We start from the raw sequence: 25729 nt of genomic DNA on the forward strand, positions 1-25729 counted from the left end.
AAGAGAATAAGGAAAGGAACAAATATGGACTCAGAGTGTGCAAGATCGTATGTAAGAGGCTTTAAATGTGGTAATCTTTGGAATGGTTGCATTCTAATGATTGCAGGACTGGACAGGCACTGCTTTAACACTGGACTCCAAAGCTAGGTATCTCTAAATACCAGCTCTGTGTATGTGTGTGGTGCATGCTGTAAGTTGACATTCACTATTTTCCTCAATGTGTATGCACTTTTGAGACAGTGTCTCTCATTTGACCTAATTTCAAATTAGCAAGTCTCAGGGATCCTCCTGTCTCTACCCACCCCTCCATAGTGAGGAGATTACTGGGGTGTGCTGCACTGCTTAATTTTTATGTGAACACTGGGTACCTGAACTGAGGTCCTCAAACCGACAAGACAAACACTTTATTGATAGAGCTATTGCACCAATACCATTATGTCTTGGGGCTAGAGAAATGGTTAAAAATGGGGGAAGGGGCTGGGCGGTGGTGGTGCAAGCCTTTAATCCCAGCACTTGGGAGGCAGAGGCAGGCAGATTTCTGAGTTCGAGGCCAGCCTGGTCTACAGAGTGAGTTCCAGGACAGCCAGGGCTACACAGAGAAACCCTGTCTCAAAAAAACCAACCCCCCCCCCAAAAAAAAATAGAATGGGGGAAGGGTTGTGGGAGGGGGTGACCAGGAAGAGGGCAATGAACAGGATCTAAAGTGAAGTTAAAAAAAAAATAGAATGTATACTTCTCTTGCAGAGGGCCTGAGTTCAGTACTATAACTCACCATTGGATCTCTGTGGCCCAACATTATTGATAAGAAGTTTGAGACTAGGGGACTGGAGAGACAGCTAGGCTAAGAGCACTGGCTGTTCTTCCAAAGTCTTGAGTTCAATTTCCAGAAACCACATGGTGGCTCATAACCATCTATAATGAGATCTGGTGCCCTTTGAGCACAGCATATGCAAAAGGTAGAAAAAAATCCGGTATATTCAAGTCAAGGAAACATTGAAGGGAAGACAAAAAAGATATTTTGACAAAACAAAGTAGGCAGCTACCAGGAACAAATCATTGCAAACAGCTTTGTTAGAATATTTAGGGAGCCATTTTTTTTTTTGTTTGTTTTTAAATATACTTGGAGCATATATTGTTTGCCAGGTGCTAGCTTTTTCTCTGTCCTTGAGGGACCCGGGTGTATTGAATGGCGAGAATATTCTGTAATTAGCTTCTTGGCCACTGCTGTTCACTTTCATCTTTTCTCTACCTGCATGCTCTGCTGAAAATGCTTCTTCTAACTTCTAAAGAGGAATAACTAAGGCATAGTTGTGTACTCTTCTTCTAGATTGGCAGGCTTGGTTCCCTGTTAGTAAACCAAAATTCTGAAGGACAGTTGTGGGTGGCACAGACACAGGAAGGAGAGAAGTAGTCAGAAGGTTTACATCTTACAACTGTGGCAACTGGATGATCTTCAGTTTGTCAGTGACAAGTGGCCTTTCTTCCCAGGAGGCTGGGATGTTACTGAGACGGCAGGAAATTCAGCTTTAATGACACCCAGTAGGGGGAAAGAAGCCAGTTGAGTTTACTGAGAATAAGAGGCTTTCAAATTTACACATTTTACAATGAAAACAACTGGCTCATTAAACAGCTTAACTACTGACAATTTGACCCAAACCTTTCATTTAAGGGGGAAATGGTTAATTTAACAGTAGTTTGAGCCAGCTTTTTAATTACCAGCAGCTCTAATTATAGGAATTGCCCCAAACTGAATTTAAGAGTGTCTCCTTGCCAAGGAATTCCTACAGATGAGAGACTGTAGGAAAGCATTTGTAGCCCTTGAACTTGGGCTGTATCATCATCTCAAAGATCAGTTTCCTTTCTGCTTTTTGAAGTCACTGATAGATGATTGTCTGTGTACTTAAACATGGTGATTGACATCTGGGTTTTTAATTTATACATGATGTTTTGTTTTGCAGTGTAGGCAGGTATGAGAGAGCACTGACTCTGTAGCTGAATTCTTGATTCTGTGTGTTTAGGGGTGCAGAGGGATGCAAGATGAGGGGTACAAGGCACCAAAGATGTACATAGCACTACAAGGCTTCTGTAGACTGGCAAGTGGGTCTTACAGAATAGGAAAGGAGATACAGTAACTGGGCCTAGGCTATAAAGACAGGTCCTTAAAATGCTTAGTTAGGGAACCTCATCTGTGGGTTGTGAAAAGCCACCAAACATTGGAAAACGCAGCAAAACCTTTCTGTCTCATTCAGTGCTGACTTAGTGTCTGGCCAGTAGTGAACACTTTCAAAATTTGCATGTATGAAATAGATAAATGGTTGAATTAATAAAAAGTGTAATGACTAGAAATGTCTTTTTAGGACTGTTCTATGGCTGAAGAGGGTGGAGTAAAGAGAGGGACTAGAAAGACCAGGAAACTAATGCTCACCTACAGGCTCCTAATGCTTTGTCTGTACTCCTCCCACACCCTCCACACAGCAACAAAACGACCTTTTAAAAACATGACAGGGGGTGGAGCAATGGATCAGAACTTAAGAGCACTTGCTGCTCTTGCAGAGGACTTGAGTTCAGTTTCCAGCACCCATATTATTGGCTCATAGTTCCAGGGGAATACGATGCCCTCTTCTGGCCTCTGCAGATACTGCATGCATGTGATCCACATAAAATAAATAAAATCCTTTATTTTATTTTATTTTATTTTATTTTATTTTATTTTTCGAGACAGGGTTTCTCTGTGTAGCCCTGGCTGTCCTGGAACTCACTCTGTAGACCAAGCTGGCCTCGAACTCAGAAATCCACCTGCCTCTGCCTCCCAAGTGCTGGGATTAAAGGCATGTGCCACCACTGCCTGACTTAAAATCCTTTTAAAAAAAACTTAGCCTATAGGAGAGATGGCTCAGTGGTTAAGAGCACTGATGCTCTTCCACAGGTCTTGAGTTCAATTCCCAGCAACCACATGGTGGCTCACAACCATATGTAATGGGATCTGATGCCCTCTTCTGGTATCTGAAGACAATTACAGTGTACTTGTGTACATTAAAATAATAATTTAAAAAAAAACATAGCATACATATAATTTTTTTTGCTTGTTTCTGATCATGATGAGATCCAAACTCTTAACAAGGACCAGTTTTGTTGGTTTCAGGCGCCCCAACTCACTGTAAAGTCTATAGTGGGTCCTCTCACTTTGCTCCAGCCACTCTCACAGCCTTGCATGGACCCCATGTTAGGTCCTGTGTGTTCAACTACAGCACTCATCTTCCATTTTATATCTCTAATAAACTTCAAGTAGAAGTTTATTATTAGAGGAATAACTCAGAAGTCTGTTATTATGTTTTTATTATGTTGAGTATATTATCATACAAACTCAAGTGTTTTGACTTCATGATTATCAGCATAAATTACACAGTCAGATGGGCCCAAGTGTAAGTGGTAATTCTGTCTCATACACGTAGGATAACTTGGTCATTTCACCAGATTTCCTGAGTTACCTGTATTAGGTAATATTTTCATGGATCCAGGCAGATACCTGACAGGAAGCAACTTAAGGAAGGGGTGGATTGTTTCACAGTTGGAAGGTACCCAGTCTGTCGTGATGGGGAGCACATGGTGGCAGGAATAAGAGGCATCTGTCTGGCCATGTTTTCCTCAGTAGTAAGCAGAGAAATGAATGCTGGTGCTCAGCCAGCTCTCTCTGTTGTGTAGCCCTCTCTCCCAGGCCATGGAATGGTACCACCCACATTTGGGGTGGATCCTATCTCCTCTGTAGACCTAATCTAGAAAATCCTCACAGACATGCTCAGAAGCTTGTCTTTTGGTGGTTCTAATCCTGTCAAGATGACAGTTAATACCAACCACTACACTGCCATTTTATTTTTATTTATGAATAAAGATAACAATGACAATTAAAAGAGAATGTAGAGAAACCAACAAAACACACATGTGTATATGTCTGTGTGTATTGAAGCTGTGTATATGTCTGTGTGTACTGAAAGCAAGATAAGTCATCCTTGTAAGTACACTGCAGTGTGCATGTGTGGAGACCTCCACTTTTTCTTAAGTGCACTGCAGTGTGCATGTGTGGAGAGCCTCCACTTTTTCTTAGGAACAGCATATATACCTAGATTTTGGGTCGGGGGTGTTTACTTAAAATATATATTGACTATTGTGCTGTAAACAGAAATGAATCACATCATTTTTTGTTTATTTGTGGTAGCTGGGCTCAGACATTGGGCAAGTGGTGAGCTCACTCTGTAGACCAGGCTTGCCTCGATCTCAGAAATCTGCCTCCCAAGAGCTGGGAATAAAGATGTGTGCCAGCACAGCTCTGCGAAAAAGAACATTTTATTACTTTATGGTCTGTTCTGTGTGTGTACATACGGATGATTTGTCGTCTGTGGTGTGTGTGCGCTTATGGAGGATCTGTGGTCTCTGTGTGTGCACGTATAGAGGACAAGAGGCAGCTTGCAGGATGGTTTTCTCCTACCATGTGGGTCCAGCCGTTGAGACTCAGGTCATCAGGCTTGGTAGCAGCACCCTTACCTGCTGAGCCATTGCACTGGTCCTCAGAAACAAATAAATAAACAACAACAACAACAAAACAAAAATAACCAATCAATCCAAAAAACAAAAAAATGTCAAAATAACATTGCTTGTTAAGAAGCAAGATGAAATAAGAGCCTCATTAAAATGTACTTTGTCTACCTGGCTGCCATTCACTGTTTTTCAGAAAAGAATTTTCCAAAGAAGGATGAGTGGCAGGGCTGAAGATATTTCAGGGCTAAAAGGAGAGCACAAAAGGGGAAACTGGGAAGCACAAGAACCACCCTCACACATATAATCATCTGCCTGGCTTTGGCTTTGGCTTGCTTTCTCTTAGGTGGTATTCTGTGGACCAGTCGGCACTACAAGACAAAGCCCACTCATGGCATCGGAAGATACAGACACTTGGTGAAAGTGCAAGAGGTAAGAGGCAAGTCCTGTGTGAAAAGAGCAGGTCAGGGGTCACAAAGATGTGACAATTGTGTGTGCACAAGTGGGTCACAGTAGAGCTGTAAAGCCTATAGAGCTGGCCCTCGGTCATCTCTGGTTGTTTAGTTTGGAATCGTACAGACTGAGGTGGTTCTGCCAGCCTCTGATCTTGCTCCCTGGCCAGATTATTATCCCAAAGCCCCAGTTTCCCAGCTTGTGTTACTTATGACACTTCTGAAGACAAAGGTCTTCTTAATACTCGTTCAGCATGGGCCTCAGAGTAGAAATCATAAATGAACATTAGTTGAGGGGTGGAAGAGATTGATTTCTCAATAGGTAAAAGTATGTTCTGTTCTTAGATTTATAGACCAGGCTCTCCTCAAACTCAGAGACCTGCCTGCCTCTGCCTCTAAAGAGCTAGGATTAAAGGTGTGTGCTACCATAGTGCTGCTGTATGAACTGCTCTTGCAGCGGGCCCAAGTGTGGTTCCCCAAACCCATATCAAATGGCTCCTAACAGCCTGTAACTCCAGCTCCAGGGGGATACAATGTTTGTGGTCTCCATGGGTATCTGTAGTCATATGCACATAGGCACATGCAATTAAAAACAAAAAATAAATAAAATTTTAGGTCAATGTTAGTTGAATGAATGGTGTGTGGCAAGTAGGGGATGGGTTGATATTTTCAGCCAAATAACTGGTTTTTAGCGTATTTACAGATGTAACTATGTACGCAGCCCTTGGGTCTTTGAGTGTGATAACGGGGAAGCACTACGAAACATCATTCAGTCATTTCACCTGTTTCTCTGGCCCCAATGCTTGATAGCTTCTGTGGATGATTAAATTTCCCTGCGTGGGGTTGGGGATTTAGCTCAGAGTAGAGCGCTTGCCTAGCAAAAGCAAGGCCCTGGGGAAAAAAAAAAGACAAAATAAATTTCCCTGCGTGTGAGGAGGCTTTACTTTGGCTCTGAGTCTTGATTCTATGGCTTCCTGTAAGCACTACAATTGAGAAGATTTTGTTGGTTTAGTTAGAAAATCTTCAACAGCTTTCGCTTCTGTGGTTTCTTTTAATTCTCCCATACTACTGTATACCCACCATTGCCTCTCTCTCTAAAGCAGAGTACAAAGCACTATATTTGAACCTCATAGCTGCTGAACTTGCCATCAAAGAATTTCATAAGAAGAACATTCACACTTGAGACCTATGTCAGGCAGGCTCCCCACTGGATACATGTTCAGGGTTGGTTCTGCCCTTTTAAGCATTGAGACTCTGGGTAAATTAGCCCCATCTGTTTAGGTTGGATAGATGCTGAAATTAATTTTAATCTAAAAAGATATTTATATGAGACATGGAATTATAAGCACAAGACACCATGCCGGCTGAGTTTATAGCTTTTGTCTATATTATTCCCCTGGTGGTATGGCTCAAGTCTAGGGCCTTCTTTGTGGTGGACAAGTGTGCTATCACTACGTGCATACCCAGCCCCCATAGCATTTGTCAGACTTTCCATAAAGGTTATAAAACATTGGCTCAGAATAGTTCAATAATTTTTCAATTCAGATATCATGAATCTTTGTAATGTCTAATGAACAGAAGCCTTTTATTTAATATGCCCGTTGATGCCTTGCCTATTTAAAATTGGTAGGAAAACAGTTTTGTTTTGTTTTTGTTTGTTTGTTTGTTTGTTTGGTTTTGGTTTTGTTTTTTCGAGACAGGGTTTCTCTGTGTAGTCCTGGCTGTCCTGGAACTCAGTCTGTAGACCAGGCTGGCCTCGAACTCAGAAATTTTCTGCCTCTCAAGTTCTGGGATTAAAGGTGCCCAGCGAAAACAGTTTTTTAATGGCTTCTTCTCTTGCCTCCCAGGTCCCCTGACTTCCTATATTGTGGCTCTTGCTTTTCCTATGCTTGCTCCCTTCCTCACTTAAAAAAGGTTTCATCCTTTTTGTTTTGTTTTGTTTTTTCAACTTCCGATTCTCCTGAGTAGGCTTCCGGGGGCTGGGATCCCAGCCATGCACCACTACCCCTGGCTCTTGTCAGCCTTTAAACTGGGGCAGAAATGCATCATCCTCTGAGAAGCCTGCTTGGGTTTCTTGCATGGAGTTATTTTTTCTCCCGTGAGCTGCCACAGTTCCTTGTGTTCCCGTGTCCTAGGACTTACTGTCTCTTTTGAAGGCTTCCTTCTCTTCTAGATTACAAGATACCTAAAGGTAGAGGACAGGTATAGGTATCTCTTTTCTTTGTGTCCTCAGTGTCCAGCTTAGGACCTGGCACCAAGCAGGGACAATATAAAATATCGATCTGAGATGAAGTGTGGTTATTGGGGCTGTTCTGGGGGCTCTGTAAATAATCTCTTAAGGTCTCTAATAACTGTAAGAGAATCCATGATTTTACTCTTCTGTCAGCTCTTTGCCGGTAAGGGTGGGCAAAAACTTGCCTCCAGAGTACCTGTGAAATAAAGGGTAAAAATGTTGATTCTTGTACAGAAGTGGTTAATTTCTTTTGCGGTCCATTTGGAGGACCGGAGTATAATCCTATGGGAACATAAGGTGGGCCACACTCCCCTGTGTCACCCCAGTAAATCCAAGCTAGCCACAGCAGTGTGGAGGTTTATTGGACAGTCACTTTCGTCCCTGGCACTTTTTTCCTAGCCTGCCTTCCTTTCTTGCCTGACTGTCCTTGTGCCGCTAGAGTAGGCTTCCAAAGCACAGCTCTGTTCATATTTATCCCTTTCAGATGTCTCTAATAATTCCCCATGGGCTTTCATTAAGTCCTGGACTCAGCAGTAGGAATAAAGGAGAGGAGGAATACAGGGTTGGGGTGGGGCGAAGTACAATATGATTACATAAACCAGGAAAAGGAGGTTGTAGCTCAGTGTAAGGCATATGTTCGGCATTCACAAGGCCTTGAGTGAATCCCCAACAACCTCCCAAACAACAGCCACAAAAAACACCACGAAAGGTTTTTTATAGAAATTAGCATCTGGAATTATATTCAGTTAAGCTTTTGTCTGTGCTGTACCCTGGCTTAGAACCGAAGGAAAATAATATCACTGTGGCGTTGATAATGTGGATCTGTCCAGGCAGATCTAGGCCAGCATGGAAGAGCAGGGGATGCCAAGAAGGATACTGGAATCAGCTTTCTTTGCTCTCTTAAAGCAGTGCCTTTGAAGAGGCCTGGCACTTCCTTGGCTACAGAAAGCCTCCTGCAGTCCTCAGAGGAGCTCTCTGACCCTGCTGGGCTCTTCACCCACTCCCTTCGCTCCCAGACGTCATTCAGCCTCTGACCCCAGTGTTTACTGTCATGGGGAAGAGTCCTTCTGGCTGGGAAATTGTTGGTCTATGGTTGGCTTTCCACTCACAGCAAGGCCTGGAATCCTGCAGCTGCCACTCCTGTTGAAAACTTGAGTAATACAAAGGAGCCTGCTCTAGATAAATATCTGCATTGCTGTTAAGTAGTTCTGGATTTTAGTTCCTAAAGACTATCTCTTCTGGCTATGTAATTCTGAAAGAGAAACCTTAATATTTCTGGCTTCATATTTTTCTCATACAGAATCAGGATTAAAATCTGGAGTATGGGGGCTGGTGAGATGGCTCAGTGGGTAAGAGCACCCAACTGCTCTTCCTAAGGTCCAGAGTTCAAAATCCCAGCAACCACATGGTGGCTCACAACCATCCGTAATGAGATCTGATGCCCTTTTCTGGTGTGTCTGAAGACAGCTACAGTGTACTTACATATAATAATAAATAAATAAATCTTTAAAAAAAAATCTGGAGTATGTGTTGTCTGTATTAATCTCTTTATATTCAACATTTTGTTCAAGAATCAGAACATGCCATGAGATTCTTTGGTCAGAATTACTGTATTTGTAAGCCCCCTTGTCTGTCCTGCCCCTGCTTCACTGCACTGGATGCCTGCTCTCTTAGGCTGATCTGGAAAGTGACGATGCTCTGTCAGGAACAGTACTGTGTAGCTGCTATACAGGGACCATGTAAGATACATAAGTCTTAGGTTTTCTTTTGGAAACAGGGTCTTACTATATAACTTAGGTTGGCCTTGAACTTGTGACCTTCCTGCCAGTTTCCTGGGAGCTAGGATTATAAGGTATGCACTACTGTGATTAGCTGCCCCCACTCCTTTAGTGCTGGGGATTCAGCCTGAGCCTTCTCGAGTACTAAGAGCGTGCTTTATCTGAGCTGTACCTCAGCGCCCAGCTGTCTCTAGAAATGATTTTTACCAGCAGCTAGACTGAATAAATCTCCAGTTATTATTGGAAACAATGCGATAACAATGTGATCTAGACTAAAGCATGGACACAGCACTCAACAGAACAAAATACAAGTGCAGAAACATTACCTGTGGATATTTAGTATATGACAGAGGTGATGCATTGCTATGATGCTGGGTCCTTTGACCTGGTTGCTCATGTGAAAAAGGTGACTCTTGACTCCTGTTTCATGGAATACTAAAAGTGGACTGTAGACTGGCCCCCGGGATTAACTTGGTGGAAAGAAAATCGATTTCCTCAGTTTGTCCTCTGACTTCTACTCATGTGCCATCCATGGTATGTGCATGCATGCACACACATATATACATACACACTCGCACCATCGGGCAAACAATAATATCAAGCAAACAGACAAAAAGCATCTTAAGTTGAATTAGCTAACCAATGGAGTACCAATGATAATCAACACCAAAAAATGAAAGTAATTTTTTTTTTGGCTATAGCATAACTATCAGTTTGCAAGTTGAGAAACAGGGCTAGAGATGGGAGGTGCGCCTCAAAACTAGGTAATGGCAGAAGATAGTCATGTGTAGGTAGTCATGTTAAAATAATACAAGCTCTATTCTTGAACTGGCCATTGGTAAGGGAAACTGCCTATTCCTGCCCATAAGAGTGTTAGCATCTCAAAAGGATAAACTGAAGGAAAAATGGTAAACAATTTTACTTGAAAGGTTGGTTTTTAAAAATATGAACACATTATGATTTAATTATTATTTCTTCTTCTTCTTTCTTTATTTCTTTATTTATTATTACATAAGGTTTTGGGCTGGAGAGATGGCTTAGTGGCTAAGAGCACTGATTGTTCTTCCAGAGGTCCTGAGTTCAATTCCCAGCAACCACATGGTGGCTCACAACCATCTGTAATGGGGTCCAATGCCCTCTTCTGGTGTGTCTGAAGAGAGCAACGGTGAACACACAAAATAAATAAATCTTTAAAAAAAAAAAAAGAAAAAAAAAACTAAATAAGGTTTCACTCTGTAGCCCTGGCTGGCCCGAAACTCTCTAGGTAGACCAGGTTGGCCTTGAACTTACAGAAATCCACCTGCCCCAGCCTCCGGAGTACTGGAGTTAGAAGCCTTCCCCACCATGCCCAGCTGATTAAATTTCTTATATAACCCTTTGACTTATTTCCTTTCTCTTTCTCTTTGTTTTTTTTTTTTTTTTTATTCAGCCCAAAAAGAAGAAAACAAAAGTAGAAGTGAGAGCCATTAATGTGGGGACAGATTATGAATATGGGGTTTTAAACATCCACCTGACAGCATATGACATGAGTCTGGCAGAAAGTTATGCCCAGTACGTCCACCGCCTCTGCAACCGGCTGTCCATCAAAGTCGAGGAAAGGTAGGAAGGATGCCTTTGCCTGGCATGTTCCTGGTCTGGGGATCATGTTTCATTTCTTCTGTCAACTCAGGTTTTGGTAAAGTAATGTAGTAATGGAAGTTAGGGTTTAGGTACCTGCGTGCCACAGTCAAGGGACACTAACCTCAGTAACCTCAAAAGTTCCCTGCTGCTCTGTAAAGCCTGTCGCCTCCCCTCCCCCACCCAAGGGCTTGGCAGCCACTGATAAGTTACCTAGCCCAGGTTTTAAGTTGATTAATTTATTAATGTATTGTGTGTGCTCACAAGTGCCTTAGGGCACCTATGGCGTGACTCCCATGTGGAGGTCAAAGATCGGTTTGCAGGAGTCAGTGCTTTTGTTCCATGGGTGAGCTCTGTGGACATCAGGCATGCTGGCTGGTGCCTTCCCCGATGAGCTTTCGTCTCATTGCCCTGTGTTCCTGTTGTTTTGATGTCTTCAGAATAGCATGTAAATGGAACCACACAGTAGACAGCTGTTTGTATCTGACCTTTTTCACTTAGCGTAATGTGTTTAAGTTCATCAAAAAATGTTTTTGCAAGTTTTAAAAGGTTTTGGCAAAATACATGTGAAACTAATAATTTTACTACTTCTAAAATTTTGTATTGCATTTCTGTATTTATTGTGTATATGTGGGTCTGGGGGTAAATATGCCATGTGGGTCCCAGAGGCTCAGTTCATCAGGCTTGGTGGCTGACAAGTCACCTTTACAGGCTGAGCCCTCTCACCAGCTCCATCTTAGTTGTTTTTAATGCGCATATGGCGCATCAATGGCAAACTCAATGGCACTCATAGTGGGCAGTTGTTACCACCTCCTGTGTTTGAACTTTTTCAGCTTATAAAACTGAAACTCCGCACTTACTAAACAGTAATTCTGCTTTCCCTCCTCTGCTTATCCCATAACTGTTGCCCCTTGACACCCCACACAACCTTCCTACTTTTTGTCTGTTTTTGATTGCCTTCTAGAAGTAGAATTCTACTGTGTATTTATTTTGTGCCTGGTTCATTTTGCTGAGCATAATGTCTGTAGAATTTGTCCGTGTTGTGCCGTATGTCAGACTCCTTTTTTAAGACTGAATATTCCATTATATCCTGTATTTTGCTTCTCCGTTCATCTGTCAGTAGATGATTGTGTTCAGCTTTGACTTTGAGATAGAGCCTCACTATGGTGGTCTTGGCATGTCAGGAGCTCATGTGAGACCAGGTTAATTTCTCAAATTTACAGCAATCCTCCTGTTTCTGCCTCCGGAGTATTGAGATTATAGGCACGAGTCACCACATCCAACTGGTTTTCTTCTTTCTTCAAGACAGGTTTTCTCTGTGAAGACCTGGCTGGCCTCAAACTCACAGAGATCTGCCTACCTCTGCCTCAAGGGCTGGGACTAAAGGCGTGCGCCACCACTGCCTGACTCTAACCTGTTTTCTTAAATGTTTCTTTAGAAGGGTAGTGTAGTACTTATTAAGTTTGAATTGTTCATTTTTCTTTTATGGTTTATGCCTTTGGTGTCATATATAATAACTTACTGTCTAATCCACAGCTGTAAAAGTGTTTGCTAGCAGTCCTCTTACATTAAGTCTGACCCATTTTGCACTATTGTTGTATATGATGTGTCATTTGTGTTTGTCCCATCCTTTTCAAGAGGGAGTTGGTTTCTTTTTCCTTTTTTCTCTTTTGCCTTTCTTTTCTAATATGGCTTTCGGTTGTTTCATCATTTGGTGAAAGAACTTTTTTCTCCACTGAATCTCAGTATCTTTGGAAGCTAGCGGACCACGAATACCTGTGTCTGTTTCCGAAAGTGGTTTATGTTGCATTGGTCTATATATCTGTGCTTACACTAACACTTCACTATTGGAGTTACTAGAACTTGAGAATGCATTGTTCTTTTTAAAAATTATCTATAATGGTCTTTTGTTTTTTCCATTAATTTTTTTTACTAACTTGTTGATGTCTATAGAAAAACCTACTGGGATCTTTTGAGATTGTGTGTGGAAATTACAGATCGGTTTGGGGGAGATTAGAGTCCTAACAAGTTTTTCCACTGATCCAGGCATTTCTGCCTGCTCTCCCTCTCATGCGTTCTTTGGATCTGCTGGAAGATAGCTGGCATTTAGTGTCTGTTCCAGGGCCTCTGCCTTTCATGCCTTATCTCAGGGTTTCTGACGGCTCACATGTCCCCTGGTTGGCCTTAAATAGCATTGAGTCACTTGATGAGAAATGGCTTTTCTTTTAAGTTCATACTCAATTCAATTACTCCAAGGAGACATGCCCAGAGTGACTGGTGTGACCTGAACCCTAGTCTAAGTACCTCCTAATCTTTGCAACAGAGGCGGTGTCGGCCTTGGAATCTTGGATGAGCACTGCTGTCTTGCTAGGATTTATGACATGATTTTGTTTTCATTGTGTTTATTTTTAACTTGCCGTCTACTTATGGCAGCCGATGTGGGTCTTCATTAGTAATCATGATGTAAAGGTAGACTTTCTGCGCTGTCATTTCCCTTTGGTGAAAATGTTCTGTGAGCTGTGACTAGAGGACACAAGTAGAATCAGTTCGGTTATAATCAAGATATAAACATTTCAGTCATCCTGAATTCTATGCTTCTGCAGTCAACTCCTTTCCCACAAATCCTTGCTAACTTCTAATCTATTTCCTTTCCCTTTGCCTGTAGTTTTGTCTCTTTCAAAATGCCATATAAGTGGGAAAAAAACAAACAAACAAACCATGTTCCTTTTGAATATGGCACTCCTCACTTAGAATAATATAGTCAAAACTTACCCATATTTGACTGCATCCCACACTTTGCTCCTTTCTGTTGCTCAGTAGCATCTCATTATAGAATGTGCTTCAGTTCCCATTTGCTAATTGAAGGGTATTTAGGCTTCTAATTTTTGGCAATTATAAATAAAGCCACTACCAATAGGTATGAGTTTCTGTGAGAACAAAGTTTTCATTTCTATGTAAGACTGTGATTTATGGTGCAATGGTAAATGTGGCACGGTTGGAGTGAGTGTGTGGAGACTCTGCAGACTTCTTACCAGTGGCTGTGCACCTCCTCCCTCCCAGCAAAGCACGAAGTCATATGCTTAGACAGCTCACATTTCTTCTTAAAAGTAACTTTTTAAGTGAGATGGTTTTTTAAAAGGGCAAATAACAGCTCAGGTAGTTTGTCATGATAGCAAGATTATAGGTAGATGCATAGCATGTGGACATTTAAAAATGGCCATTTCTTTTTTTTTCTTTTTTTTTTGGTTTTTCGAGACAGGGTTTCTCTGTATAGCCCTGGCTGTCCTGGAACTCGCTTTGTAGATCAGGCTGGCCTCGAACTCAGAAATCTGCCTGCCTCTGCCTCCCAAGTGCTGGGATTAAAGGCGTGAGCCACCACGCCCAGCTGCCATTTCTTTTTTAATATTAGCACACTCCCATTTTACACACCAGGAAACCAAAGATCTGAAAGACTGAAGTCACAGAACCAGGAAGTTCCCAGGATTACAGATCAGTTGTATCTGATTTCCATATTTTCAATTATATTAGTTCTTTAAGTCCTTAAGCCAAATTTAAACTTTTCAACCTTCATAATGTAGAGTGCAGTTGTTAAACATACCCCAGGATTTGATAATAAGTTGTATCTTTAGCTCTCAAAGGCAATAGCTCCTTCATTCTCTTAAGCCTGCACATGGGCTCAGCACACACGTGCCATGTCGCCTAGCACTCTGTTTACCCATCAGTCTCCCCTCCTTGACTGTGTTCCTTGTTGATGGCGACTGTGTCCTTTGGGTATTTGTTTTGTTTCGTTTTGTTTTTTTGAGACAGGGTTTCTCTGTGTAGCCCTGGCTTTTCTGGAAATCACTCTGTAGACCAGGCTGGCCTTGAACTCTGAAATCCACCTGCCTCTGCCTCCCAGGTGCTAGGATTAAAGGTGTGCGCCACCACCACCTGGCCGTGTCCTTTGTTCTTTAGCACCTAGGACAAGCCTGCCGCAAGAGAAGCCATTCAGTCATTGTTGAAGAGTGACAGGGTCTTATATATGACTGTGCAGTCCAGTTGGGTGTGACATAATTTCTAAAACTTTTTGAGATAGGGTTTTATGTAGCCCAGGCTGGCCTTGAACTCACTATGTAGCTGAGGCTGATCCTTGTGCTTCCCTCTCCAGGTCCTAGGATTAATGGCTCGTGCCCCCGTGGTTTAGTTCATTCTGTGCTAGGGTTGAACCCCAGGCTTCCTGCTTGCTAGGCTCCCACTCTAGCAACAAAGCTTTACCTTCAATCCAACCCTGATTTTCCTTAGGTGCCATCTTGTTTATCATTTCTTTAAGAAAGCTTATTAATAAGTTAAATCCTTCTGTAATATATTCCGGAGAAATAAAGGGTATACAAATTCCTTTTCTTTATGTGCATTTTTATCCTTAGGCTTATTTTCTATGATTTTTCAGATTATGTTCTGTATTATGTTAAATTCTATAAGGCAGGAGCTGCTTCTGTCTTCTCAGTGGCCCACCCCCAGGCCCTGGCCTAGTCTGCAGTGCATTCTAGGCACGGAGTAAATGGTGGTTGATTTGGATGGTGCCCCAGCCCTCATGGCCATGCTTCCTAGAACAGTGGGATGAATGGCACCCTGGTTTCTGCTTCTCTCTTGGCTCCTCGCTGCAAATAGCTCAGCATAAAGAGCTGTTTGTTTTCACCCGATCTCTGCACTGGCTGACTGAGCTTTGCCAACTGTTGTATCACTGCACATTCACGATGCCCAGCTTTTCGGAGATGAATTTGTTTTCTCATGGTTTACATTTAATTTTTCCTCTGGAGTGGGGATGGAGCTCTGAGGATACTGTCTGTGACCTTGAGTTGGAATTGGGCTGCAGCTCTCCAGGTTTTGTTCTGCACGGGGTCTGGAATGCGCAGCTGCCGCTCCTGCAGCAGAGCAGAGCAGAGAGGAGGCCTCTCTTCTGATTTGCCTGCTTCCCTTGCTAAGCAGCTGCCTAGGGGGACAGAAATGACACTCAGCTGACCAGCTTGTGTTCATGGAGAATGTACCAGTGAACATCATTAGTTCTGAGGCAACTCATTTTTCCTCTTTAAAAAAAAAATCTACTTTCAAAAAAGATTTTTTTTTTTAAGAATAGCTTTGTGTGTTTCTGGATAATTTTGGTTTTGTTTTGGCAGCACCAAGCTTTGAGTGTGAGCCGTGTGCATGCCCAGCAGGTCCTCCTCCCGTCCCCCAAGCTTTCCCTGGTATTTACTGTGCTAGGGATGGAGCCCAGAGCCTTATCTGAAGTCCAAAGAGAACATTGTCAACTGGGGTTGACTCTTCAAATAGTTTGGTTTTTTTTTTCTCTTTTCCCTTTTGTGTCTCTGCTGTTTGATCCGATTTTATTCATTGCAGGAAAGCTGGAAAGTGCAGAGAATGCAGATGAGTGAACGGAAAGGACCTGTACTTAACTACTTAGAGGTGTAGGCTACTGTGAAAGGGCCAGTTTCCTCAGTGTTTATTTACTTATTTATCCATTTAAAGTTAGTATATATCCAAAATGGCCTTGGACAATCAAATCATTCTGCCTCTACCTCCCAATACTGCTGGTATTACAGGTGTGTGTGTGTGTGTGTGTGTGTGTGTGTGTGTGTGTGTAGGCCAGATGTCTTCCTCAGTTGATCTCTACCTCATTTTATTTGTTTGCTTGTTTTGGAGGTTTCGAGTCAAAGTTTCTCTATGTAGCCCTGGGATTGAAGTTGTGTACCACCACTGCCTAGCTCCTAAGTATATTTTTTAAATTATTTTCTTTTGTATGTATGACTGTTTTACCTGAGTGTGAACCACATGCATGCCTGGTGCCTCGTGAGTCCAGAAGATGACAGAGGAGCTCCTGGAATTGGAGCTACACATGGTTATGAGTTGCCGAGTGGGTGCTGGGACTCAAGCCTGGCTTCCCTGGAAGAACAGCTAGTGCTCTTAACTGCTGAACCATTTCTCCAGCATCCTAAGTACATTTTTATGTCCTGTTAAATCACTACTTCACCCATGAAGCCATCCCTGGACCCCCTTTTCTCTGAGCTATTTGACACTCTTTGAAGGCACAGACTTCATTTGTCCCTAGAATGCCTAGGGCAGAGCAGGCTATTAATAATTTTTTATGGTTACATTTATTTATGTGTATGTGTGTGCATGCGTGCATGTGCCCAGCACAGCTGGAGGTGAGAGGACAGCTGTGGGAGTCAGTTCTCTCCTTCCACCATGTAGGTCCCAGAGATTGAACTTAGATGGCTTGGTGCCTGGTACCTTTATCCACAGAGCCATCTTACAGGCTTACAATGTTTTTAATGAATAAACCAGTGGAATTGTATTGAAAGTAAGCGTTGAAATGTAAACCGCATGGTTAGTGGTCGTTCTAGTCAGTCAGTCTTCCCTGCAGACTACTCAGAGGGATAGGTAGCCTCTTATACTTTCCCCTTCTAACAAACTCCCACAGAATTATTTTATATGACCTTTCATAAAGAGTCTATGGTTGTGACCCCACTTTTAAATATTATGGATTTATTACCATATTTGTATGGAAAGAAGCAATCAGAGATTGTGCTGGGGTGGTCCGAGCTGCTGTTCGGAGCAGGTACCTCAAGGAGTCCACAGTACTCAGGAATTCACAACAATTTATCAGAGCACAGGAAACTGCTTTTGAGGGTGTATGTAGTATGGCAGGCAAATTGCTGTGTAGTCTCAATCATGGCTGCAAACCTGTGACAAGGCATGTTCTTCTCACTCCCTAGCTGAGAGACAGACACACAGAAAGAGGGCTGGATTGACCTGGGAGTCAGGCAGGGAGTAAGGGCGGGACTGGTCTTTAAATCTGGGACCATCAAGTTTCTGTTCCGATTTTGGTCACACTAAGTGTCCTTCTGTAGAGATCCACCCATAGAGACCATTTGATGAAATTGTGGGACATAGAACATTGGGGGTTCTATTGTCAATATTACTATTTCATTCTCTTCAATTTGATGAACTTTTTGGTGAGATGAATACAGTATTAATACCGTACTTTCTGCTAAAATGTTAGTTTATTTTTACCACCACACCTGATCCTCAGTGTCCTCACAGAGGCTCGGATTGTAATTTCATTGACTCACGAAGCTCAGGGGGAGAGGTGTCTCACCAAAGCACGGATTGCTGGTAAATGGGAGACTCCAGACACACTGCTCTTTTCCCTGTAGAACTTGGCCTACAGAAGCTATTAGAGTGAGCACAGACTTGGCAGTAGTGATTTCCAACCGAGGTGACTGCCATCATTCTGTCCCTTTGGGGGGGCCCTCGTGACATTCAATGGATACAGGCAGGAATACACAGACCAGTACCCACAGTAAAAAGTGCCCGGTCTGGAGTGTTACTAGTACTGACCTTGAGAGAAACTTCCAGAACTGTTAGGTATGCCCTCTTATTTCTCCAAAGCCTGCCTAAGTGCTGGGCTGGATTCCTTTAGAATTGGCTCGTTTTTAGTAGCACCAAATAGATATTATCAGCAGGTTACACTCAGGAAATTGTGTCAGGCAAGTGTGGCTGGGGACATAGAAAGGCACTGAGCACAGTGTGTCCCCTCAGAGTTTAGAGATATCCTGGAGGAGATAAAGGATGCCTGCTTACTTAACACTGGCTGCAGGTAAGCAACCTCATGGAGTAATGGCTGTACTCACTGATGAGCCTGGTTAAAGTGGTGCTGCTGGCTTGAGTGGACACTCTAAACAGCTAACTCTTCTTCTGCAGTTATGCAATGCCTACCAAAACCATAGAAGTGATGCGACTACCAGACCAAGGCAACAAAATGGTCCTAGACTCCGTCCTTACCTCCCATGAGCGAGTGGTGCAGGTAAGCACTCAGGGTCCCCAAGTGCTTTTACTCCTCTGGTCATTCTTCTCTTACTATTGTCTTCCCTCCCTTAAATCAGTGGTTCTCAGCCTTCCTAGTACTGTGACTTTAACACAGTTCTTCATGTTGTGACAACTCCCAACCATAAAGTTATCTTCATAAGTATTTCAAGACCGTAATGTTGCTATTGCTGTGAACCATAATGTAAATATATGTGTTTTCCAGTGGTCTTAGGTGACCTTATGAAAGGGTTGTTTGACCCCCCCCCAAAGGAGTCTCAACTCCCAGGTTGAGAACCTTTGCCTTAAATGATATCTGCATTCCAGAGCTGGGCTCTTGACTCCTCTGCCTCTCCTGTTATGAAATCACATCCATTCCCCAAGCTTCCTTGTATACCAATAACACACAAACCTAGGTGTACACAAATCTATAAGCATATCTATATGCTTTTGTTGGATCCTCCACAATGTACTCCCTGACCTCACTGCAGGGAAAACTAATTTTTCAGGGGACAACTTCCCTCTTTCTAATCCTTTGAGCCTGGAGCTTGATCCTTCTTTGTCTTTGTTCATTGATCAAATTCCTTACCTTCTTCCAATTAAAAGTCTTTGAGATCCATATTTTTCACTTTATACTCATCCCAATGTGGCCATTTACTTTTCTTGCTTTCTTTAGCTGTAGTAATTTGTCTTTTCTTCTCTGCAGAGATAGGAGGGTCACAGCCACACCATGATAGAGGTGCCCAGGGTTGTTAGGAGCCCAGCAGCTCTGACATCACCTGCTGCCTTGTAACTCTACTGATGGAGTTAGCATGCTGTGCAGTTTACTCATTGAAAGTGTACAATTGATAGGTTTTTGTATATTCCAACAGTTATGCAGCCATTACTAGACAGTTATAGAACATTTTCATTACCTGTGAGATAGATCCTGTGTCAGTCAGCAGTTGCTCCTCTTTCCAAGCCCCTTGCAACCATGAATCTACTTTCTCTAGATTTATTGTATTTTATATTAGCAGAATTGTACAATTTGTGACCTTTTGTATGATAACACATGCTTGTAATCTGAGCAGTTAGGAGGCTGAAGCAGGAGGAGTGTTGTGAATTTGAGGCTCGCTGGGCTATATACACTGAGATCCTACCTAAATAAACTAAAAATTCCACCTTCCCGCTGGCTGCAATACAGACACGCCCTTAGTACACACCTTTAATCCCAAACAAGGAAGGTAAAGTTTGTAGAAGGAAGTACCATGCTTGAAAGTGATGTCTAATTGAGTGGCAGACAAAGTGACCAAATCAGAGAAAGATTTGACAGAATAGGATCTGCCCAACTCAGGAAGAGAGAGAGGAAAGGGAGGCTACTTAAAGACCGTGCAGAGGGAGGGAAAAGAAAGGAGTTTTACCAGAACAGTTGTACAGAGACAGGTTACAGAGAGGGAGAGAACTAGCTAGACACAGGTGAAGGCAGGATGAGCCACAGCATGAGAAGGAGCCAGAAGGTTAGAACATAACTGAGGCTAGAAGCTTCCAGGACCAGGCCTAGGATAGCAGACTGAGGCAGTAAGCCTCTGAGACAACAATTACATCAGGTGAATAAAAGTTGCACTGACGCACCAGCACCTGGCCAGTGTGGTAAACCTGAGTTGCATCAGAAAATCAGTATTGGTCTGGTTGTGACATCCGCTGAACAATTGACCATGACTGTCTCAGCAAACACACACCTTCACAAATAGCCAGAGAAACCCTGCGGGGACTGGGCTCAGAATCCAGCTCTGTGTGTCAGCCTCTCCCTCACTGGAGTTGCAAGGGAGCCCAGGCACTGCTTGCCAATTACCTGGCCTTCAGCACACTCTCTTAGGCATCTCTCTTCATTTGCAGATCAGCGGTCTGAGTGCTACATTTGCAGAGATTTTCTTGGAAGTACTCCAAAGCAATCTTCCAGAAGGAGTCAGATTGTCCGTGAGGGAGGTAGGTACCAGTGTGGGAAGAGGCCCCCTGGTGGCCTACTTATGCTCAAAATGAGAATAAAGAAGTCTCTACTGCTTAACTTTTGAAACAACAGAGAAATGTGTATTTCAGCCTAGCTGCTATCAAGAGAGGTGTGCAACCTGGTGGTGGGGTGACCATTCACTCTGAGGCCTCTGAGGTGTCAGGGATGATGCTGTGTGTACCACAGGAGTTGGCTCCATCACAGAATTGTGACATGACTCATGACCTCCAGATTCTCTCCCTTCAGGTAGCTGTAAAGCAGAAACATGGTTTAAGGTTATAAATGTTATAATGCATCAGAGCATGAGAGCCTCAGGTGCTGCCTTACCTTAGAGAGATGTTTTATAGAAGGCCTAGTTGCCATGACAGCCCTTCTTAGGATACAGTTCCCATTAGGTCATGTTAACCTGGTGTTATCGCCTCATCCAGCTCCCCTCGTTCTGTCCCTGCTCATCTGGTAGTTATTTCAGTTTCATAGAGATCTGTGGGTAGGGTAAAATGTGCTGGTCATACTAAAAATACTCCATGTAATCCCAGCGCTCAGCAGGCAGAAGCAGTCAGACTGAGGTACTTTACAAACCAGATGGCTTGAGATCAGGTTCCAGGACCACATTGTGGAAGAAGAGAACTGACTCCCAAATGTTGCCGTCTGACTTCCCATGTGGATGCATGCACAACAAAAATAGATGTAATTAAAAACAAAAACAAAAACAAAAAACAAATTCCTAGACCTTACGGCTCAGTGATAGTGTTTACCTCATATGTGGAAGGCCCTAGCCACCGCCATGATCATGTGATGCGTCTAGCATCCTGACAGTAGTTGCTTACATATCTGTCTTGTCTCAGCACACTAAGAGGAAATGTGCTTTGGCCTTTATTCCTGGTACCCGATTCAAGTCTATATCATGCTACATGCTACATACTACAAGGGCTGACTGTGAATGACCCATTGTGGAGCTTACCGTGGGCCCTTTTTGAATGTGTGTGGGGGGGTAAAAAACACTCTGTGGTGACTGCCTTTTTTTCCCCTTGTCCCAGCACACTGAAGAAGACTTCAAGGGAAGGTTCAAAGCTCGGCCTGAACTGGAAGAGTTGTTGGCCAAGTTGAACTAAAAATTCTGCAAGCCCTTCATGTGATTGTTGGTCTCTGAGAAGCTGCTCCTGCAAGACCAGGGTTAAGGATGAGCGTGAACGCTCATGCTGGGAATGCCTCCTTGCATCTGTGCAGCGGGCTTGCCAGTTACCACTTCCCATAACAAAACCTAGGACCTTCTCCACCTAATAAATGTCTGCTGTTGCCAGTGTGTGTGTGTGTGTGTGTGTGTGTGTGTGTGACTGGCTTTGGCTGTGTGTGTTTATCAGTTATCTTGTGAGGTATCTTTAAGGAATTCTGTTTCTCTTTGTCTGAACATGTTCTCATCCTACCATACTGTTTTAGAGTGAATTCATTCTCTAAAACAGTCTGATGTAAACTGATTGTTTGTTTGAGACACTGTCTCTCTGTAGCCTTGGAACTTGCTATATAGATGAAGGTAGCCTCAAACTCACAGAGATCCACCTGCCTCCTTTCCCCCAATTTCCACCCTCCAAATGCTGGGGTTAAAGGTTGTCTGCCATTGTGCCCAATATGAGCTCATCTCTTAAAGTAATACTACAGCATGGAGGTTTATGATTAAGTAGAGATTGCAACAAAAGCGAACTCTGTATTAGTCTATTTTTTGTTGCTATAATGAAGTTCCTGCATCTGGGTTCTTTATAAAGAAAAAGGGTTTAACCAATTGTAACAGTACATACCTGTACTTTCAGCACTTAGGAGGTGGAGGATTAAGAGTTCAGGGTCATCCACAGGTATATAGTGAGTTCCAGGACAACTTGGGTCACATGACATACATACATACATGCATACATACATAAAAGATGCTTGCTAAATGTGATTGCATGTATCACCCCAGCATCCAGGAGCTTGAAGCAGGAGGATTGCAGGTTTAAAATATTGAGGGGAAGGAAATCTAACAGCAAGCTCTTGCAAGCTGTGAGTGAATCACCAGCTACCAACTCCCCTCAAAAGTCATAGACCCACCATACAGACCAGAAAACAAGTTGTGTGAAGTTACAGTAGCTTACCAAGGAAAACAACTCACAAGTTTTCTTGTGTAGAAGGCTGGATACAACATGGGCTGTCTGCTTCCCCTTATAAAGGTTGTCTTAAGGAGGAAGGGGCAGATGTTTCAACCTGGAGCTAGATGTGTGCTCCATTTGGTTTCATTATATGTGACCCTAAGAGTCTGTTTCTCCTTAGTCCTCACTGCAGAATCCAGTGAAGCTTGTGACTGTTTTGTAGCCTCGAAGATCTATCGGTCAGACTATCTCCTATCCCTCTTACTAGATAAGCAAATGTTAAGAGCCATTTCCATTTCTCAGAGCAGAGTAACAGAAGCCTTTTGATTCTAAGAGGAGGATACATCATGAACTAGGTCAGTGCCACAAGTTCTCCAAAGTGACAGAATCCAGTCGCTTCCTGCTTAAGAGATAAGCCTGACTCACCCCTCAGCAGTGATGGGAAGGAAGCCTCAGACTGGGAAACAGGACCGAATCCTGCTGCCACTCTGCCAAGCGATGTCCTGTGACCTTGGGCAAAGCATGCTCTCTAGAGCCTTAGCTTCTCATTGCTGAGAGTCATGTGGGCTGGCTGACTAGTTCCTACGTATTTCAGCTGCAGTGTGTTGTCAATAAAATCTCAAGTCCTGCTCCCACATACTGGTAAATAGGAAGTCTGGGTAACCAGAAGACTCTGCCAGGTTCTGAAATGGAGCACATGTGACACTGCCCACTGCCCATGTGCTATGGGAGCAGAGCAGTGCATGTGTGTGTGTGTGTGTGTGTGTGTACACATGTGCACACAGTTATTTACCTGTGAATCTTCACATTGTTATATACCCTGAACTTTACTCTCATTGGCCAGATACTGTTATTTTATTTTCTTGATAGAAATTCAGCAATAAGCAGTTCTATCCCAGAACATCACTCTGCACCTGAGAAATTCTGCCTATAATCACAGCAGAGTTCACGTGGGAAATCCTGACCTGCTGAGCATGGTACTTGAATTCAGTTGTTCCCCACCCCCACCCCCACCCCCACCCCCAACCCCCCAACTACTAGTCTTAGTGGTGTTTTTAGTTTTTTGGTTTTGTTCTGTTTCGAGGTAAGAGTCTTGACATGTAGCCTGGGCTGGCCTGGCCTGGCAAAATGCTTCTGTGTTTGCAGACACATACTTGCCCAAGAGACTGGTAAGGGAATAAGAGCTGCTGTGTACCTTGCACAAGGTCTAGCTCAGTAAGCAGCTATTCTCCATGAAGACACAGACGCTCAGAAGCAAGCGCACCAGAGTCACCTGGATTAGATTCTCAGAGAGGCAACCCAGCAGCGACATCTGAGAAATGATAAGATTCAAAGGCCGTGGATTCTCAAACGGTATATTTGAGTCACAGAGAAAAGGAGTGAACCAGTTTGGCCATTTGGGAACTGCAGCAGTACTGAGCCTCTGGTCTTCCATTTCTAGGACTCGTGGATTTAGGGAAGGAGTGATGTCCCAGTATGTATTGGCATGAGCTAGACCTGATAGATGCTGTAGGCAGAAGTGGCCAGGCACTTGTGCTTGTTTTTTTTCTGTGCTTACATTTCTCTGTGCTGTTTTTAATCCAGATGCCTACATCACCTGGCTGCTGCACTTCCCTGTAATAACTCATTCTCAGACCTTTCTGCTCACTTCTGGGACATTCCTTTGCAGATAGTACCCAGATTAAAAAAGAATGAATTCTTTAGAATAATAGTTGCTAAGCAGGAGAAGATGGTTCCCTACTTCCCTGCAGCCTTAATGCCTGGCTGGAGCAGAGGAGGGAGCCCTGGCTTTCTCTGCAGAGGAGATGTATACAATTTCAGTTTGGATTCACTCCAGTTCTCTTTGGGTTTCTAAAGTCAGCAGCTCAAGGATGCAGTCTGGCCACTTCGCTGTGGGTGGGCAGGAGGGAAGAGGACCTTACTCATTTAGCAAAATGCACTACAGTGCATCTTTATACCAAGCACAAGGCCAAGTCCCAGGCCAGGACCTTGCAGGGAGGAGCTAACACATGGGTCTTCCCTAAGCCTCTTGAAGAGGGCCACCCAGCTAAGAAGTCCTGTAAGCAAAGTTTTAGGGAAAAGTTCCCCAACTCTAACAACTCCAGCAGGCTAGCTTGACAACCCATCCCAATGAGACAATTAGACTAACGGCCGTGAAAAGGTAGGGGTGATTTAGTACAGTGGAAAGAGGAACCTGTTTGACTTTGTGGACTGACATGGACTTTAGGTTTAAATAAAAGCATTGGGGCATAATTAAGTAGACCTGTTCACAGTATGGTCTCTTTGATCTTTGTCTCAGCTCTAGTAATGTAAAGTGGCTTGAAAAAAATCTTGGGGCTAGAGAGGTGGTTCAGTTGCTTTTGCAGAGGACCTGGCTTTAGTCCCCTGCACCCACGTTGTGCCTCAAACATAAGCAACGCCAGTTCCAGGGGATCTGATGCTCTCTTCTGGCCTTGGTAGGTACCAGGCCCACATAAACACATACATGCAGGCAAAACTCTTATGCATATAAAATAAATATTAAAAATTTTAAAAGTCTTTGTTGCTTGAGTGGATATACTGTTTTTGTTCTTTATTTTATTTTATTTTATTTTTCAAGACAGGGTTTCTCTGTATAGCTCTGACTGTCCTAGAATTGCTCTGTAGACTAGGTTGGCTTCAAACTCAGAGATACCCCTGCCTCTGCCTCTCATGTGCTGGGGTCAAAGGTGTGCACCTGCTCGGCAACACACTGATATTTATATATGATCTCATTTGTTTGGATTTGTTAAGACAGGAACTCACTCTATATCCCAGGCTGGCCTACAACTCAAGTATGTAATTCAAGATGGCCTCAAACTCCTGGCAGTTCTCTTGCCTCAGCTGTCTTAAGTGCTGGGATCAAAGGTGTGGATCCCAAGATATCTGGAAGGAGGTGTTTACTTCTGCTCCTGGGTGCAGCCTCACCTCACCATTTTGGAAATTCCTCTTAACTGTGTATGTGGTGGTTGTGAGGGTGTCCTGTCCTGTCAGGCTTTGGTGTTCCTAGAACCCAAGGGGACTGGATTTGGTGGCAAGTTTAGGACCGTGAATATGCCTGTGTCTTCAGCCTTGCAGAGCGTGAGGTGGGTTAGGTAGATATGCGAATGGTTCACAGGCTGATGCAGTCTCTCAGGAGACAGACACAAAATGGAGGC

General features: G+C 43.3%; 1 protein-coding gene across 1 annotated transcript in view; it reads left to right on the forward strand.

Annotated features, from left to right (window-relative positions):
• Mrpl48 (mitochondrial ribosomal protein L48) overlaps nucleotides 1-24813 on the forward strand; it is a 57845-nt gene extending 33032 nt beyond the window's left edge. The window contains 5 exon segments of the mRNA XM_085841493.1: nucleotides 4877-4962; nucleotides 10423-10592; nucleotides 18348-18450; nucleotides 20325-20414; nucleotides 21474-24813. Of these exon segments, the coding sequence (XP_085697619.1) occupies nucleotides 4877-4962; nucleotides 10423-10592; nucleotides 18348-18450; nucleotides 20325-20414; nucleotides 21474-21548 (524 nt within the window). The 3' untranslated portion in view covers nucleotides 21549-24813.
• Nucleotides 24814-25729: the final 916 nt, after the last annotated feature.

This window comes from Mus caroli, unplaced genomic scaffold (assembly GCF_978045245.1).
Source record: "Mus caroli unplaced genomic scaffold, Mus_caroli_1 scaffold_8, whole genome shotgun sequence".
In the NCBI taxonomy this organism is placed as follows: domain Eukaryota; kingdom Metazoa; phylum Chordata; class Mammalia; order Rodentia; family Muridae; genus Mus; species Mus caroli.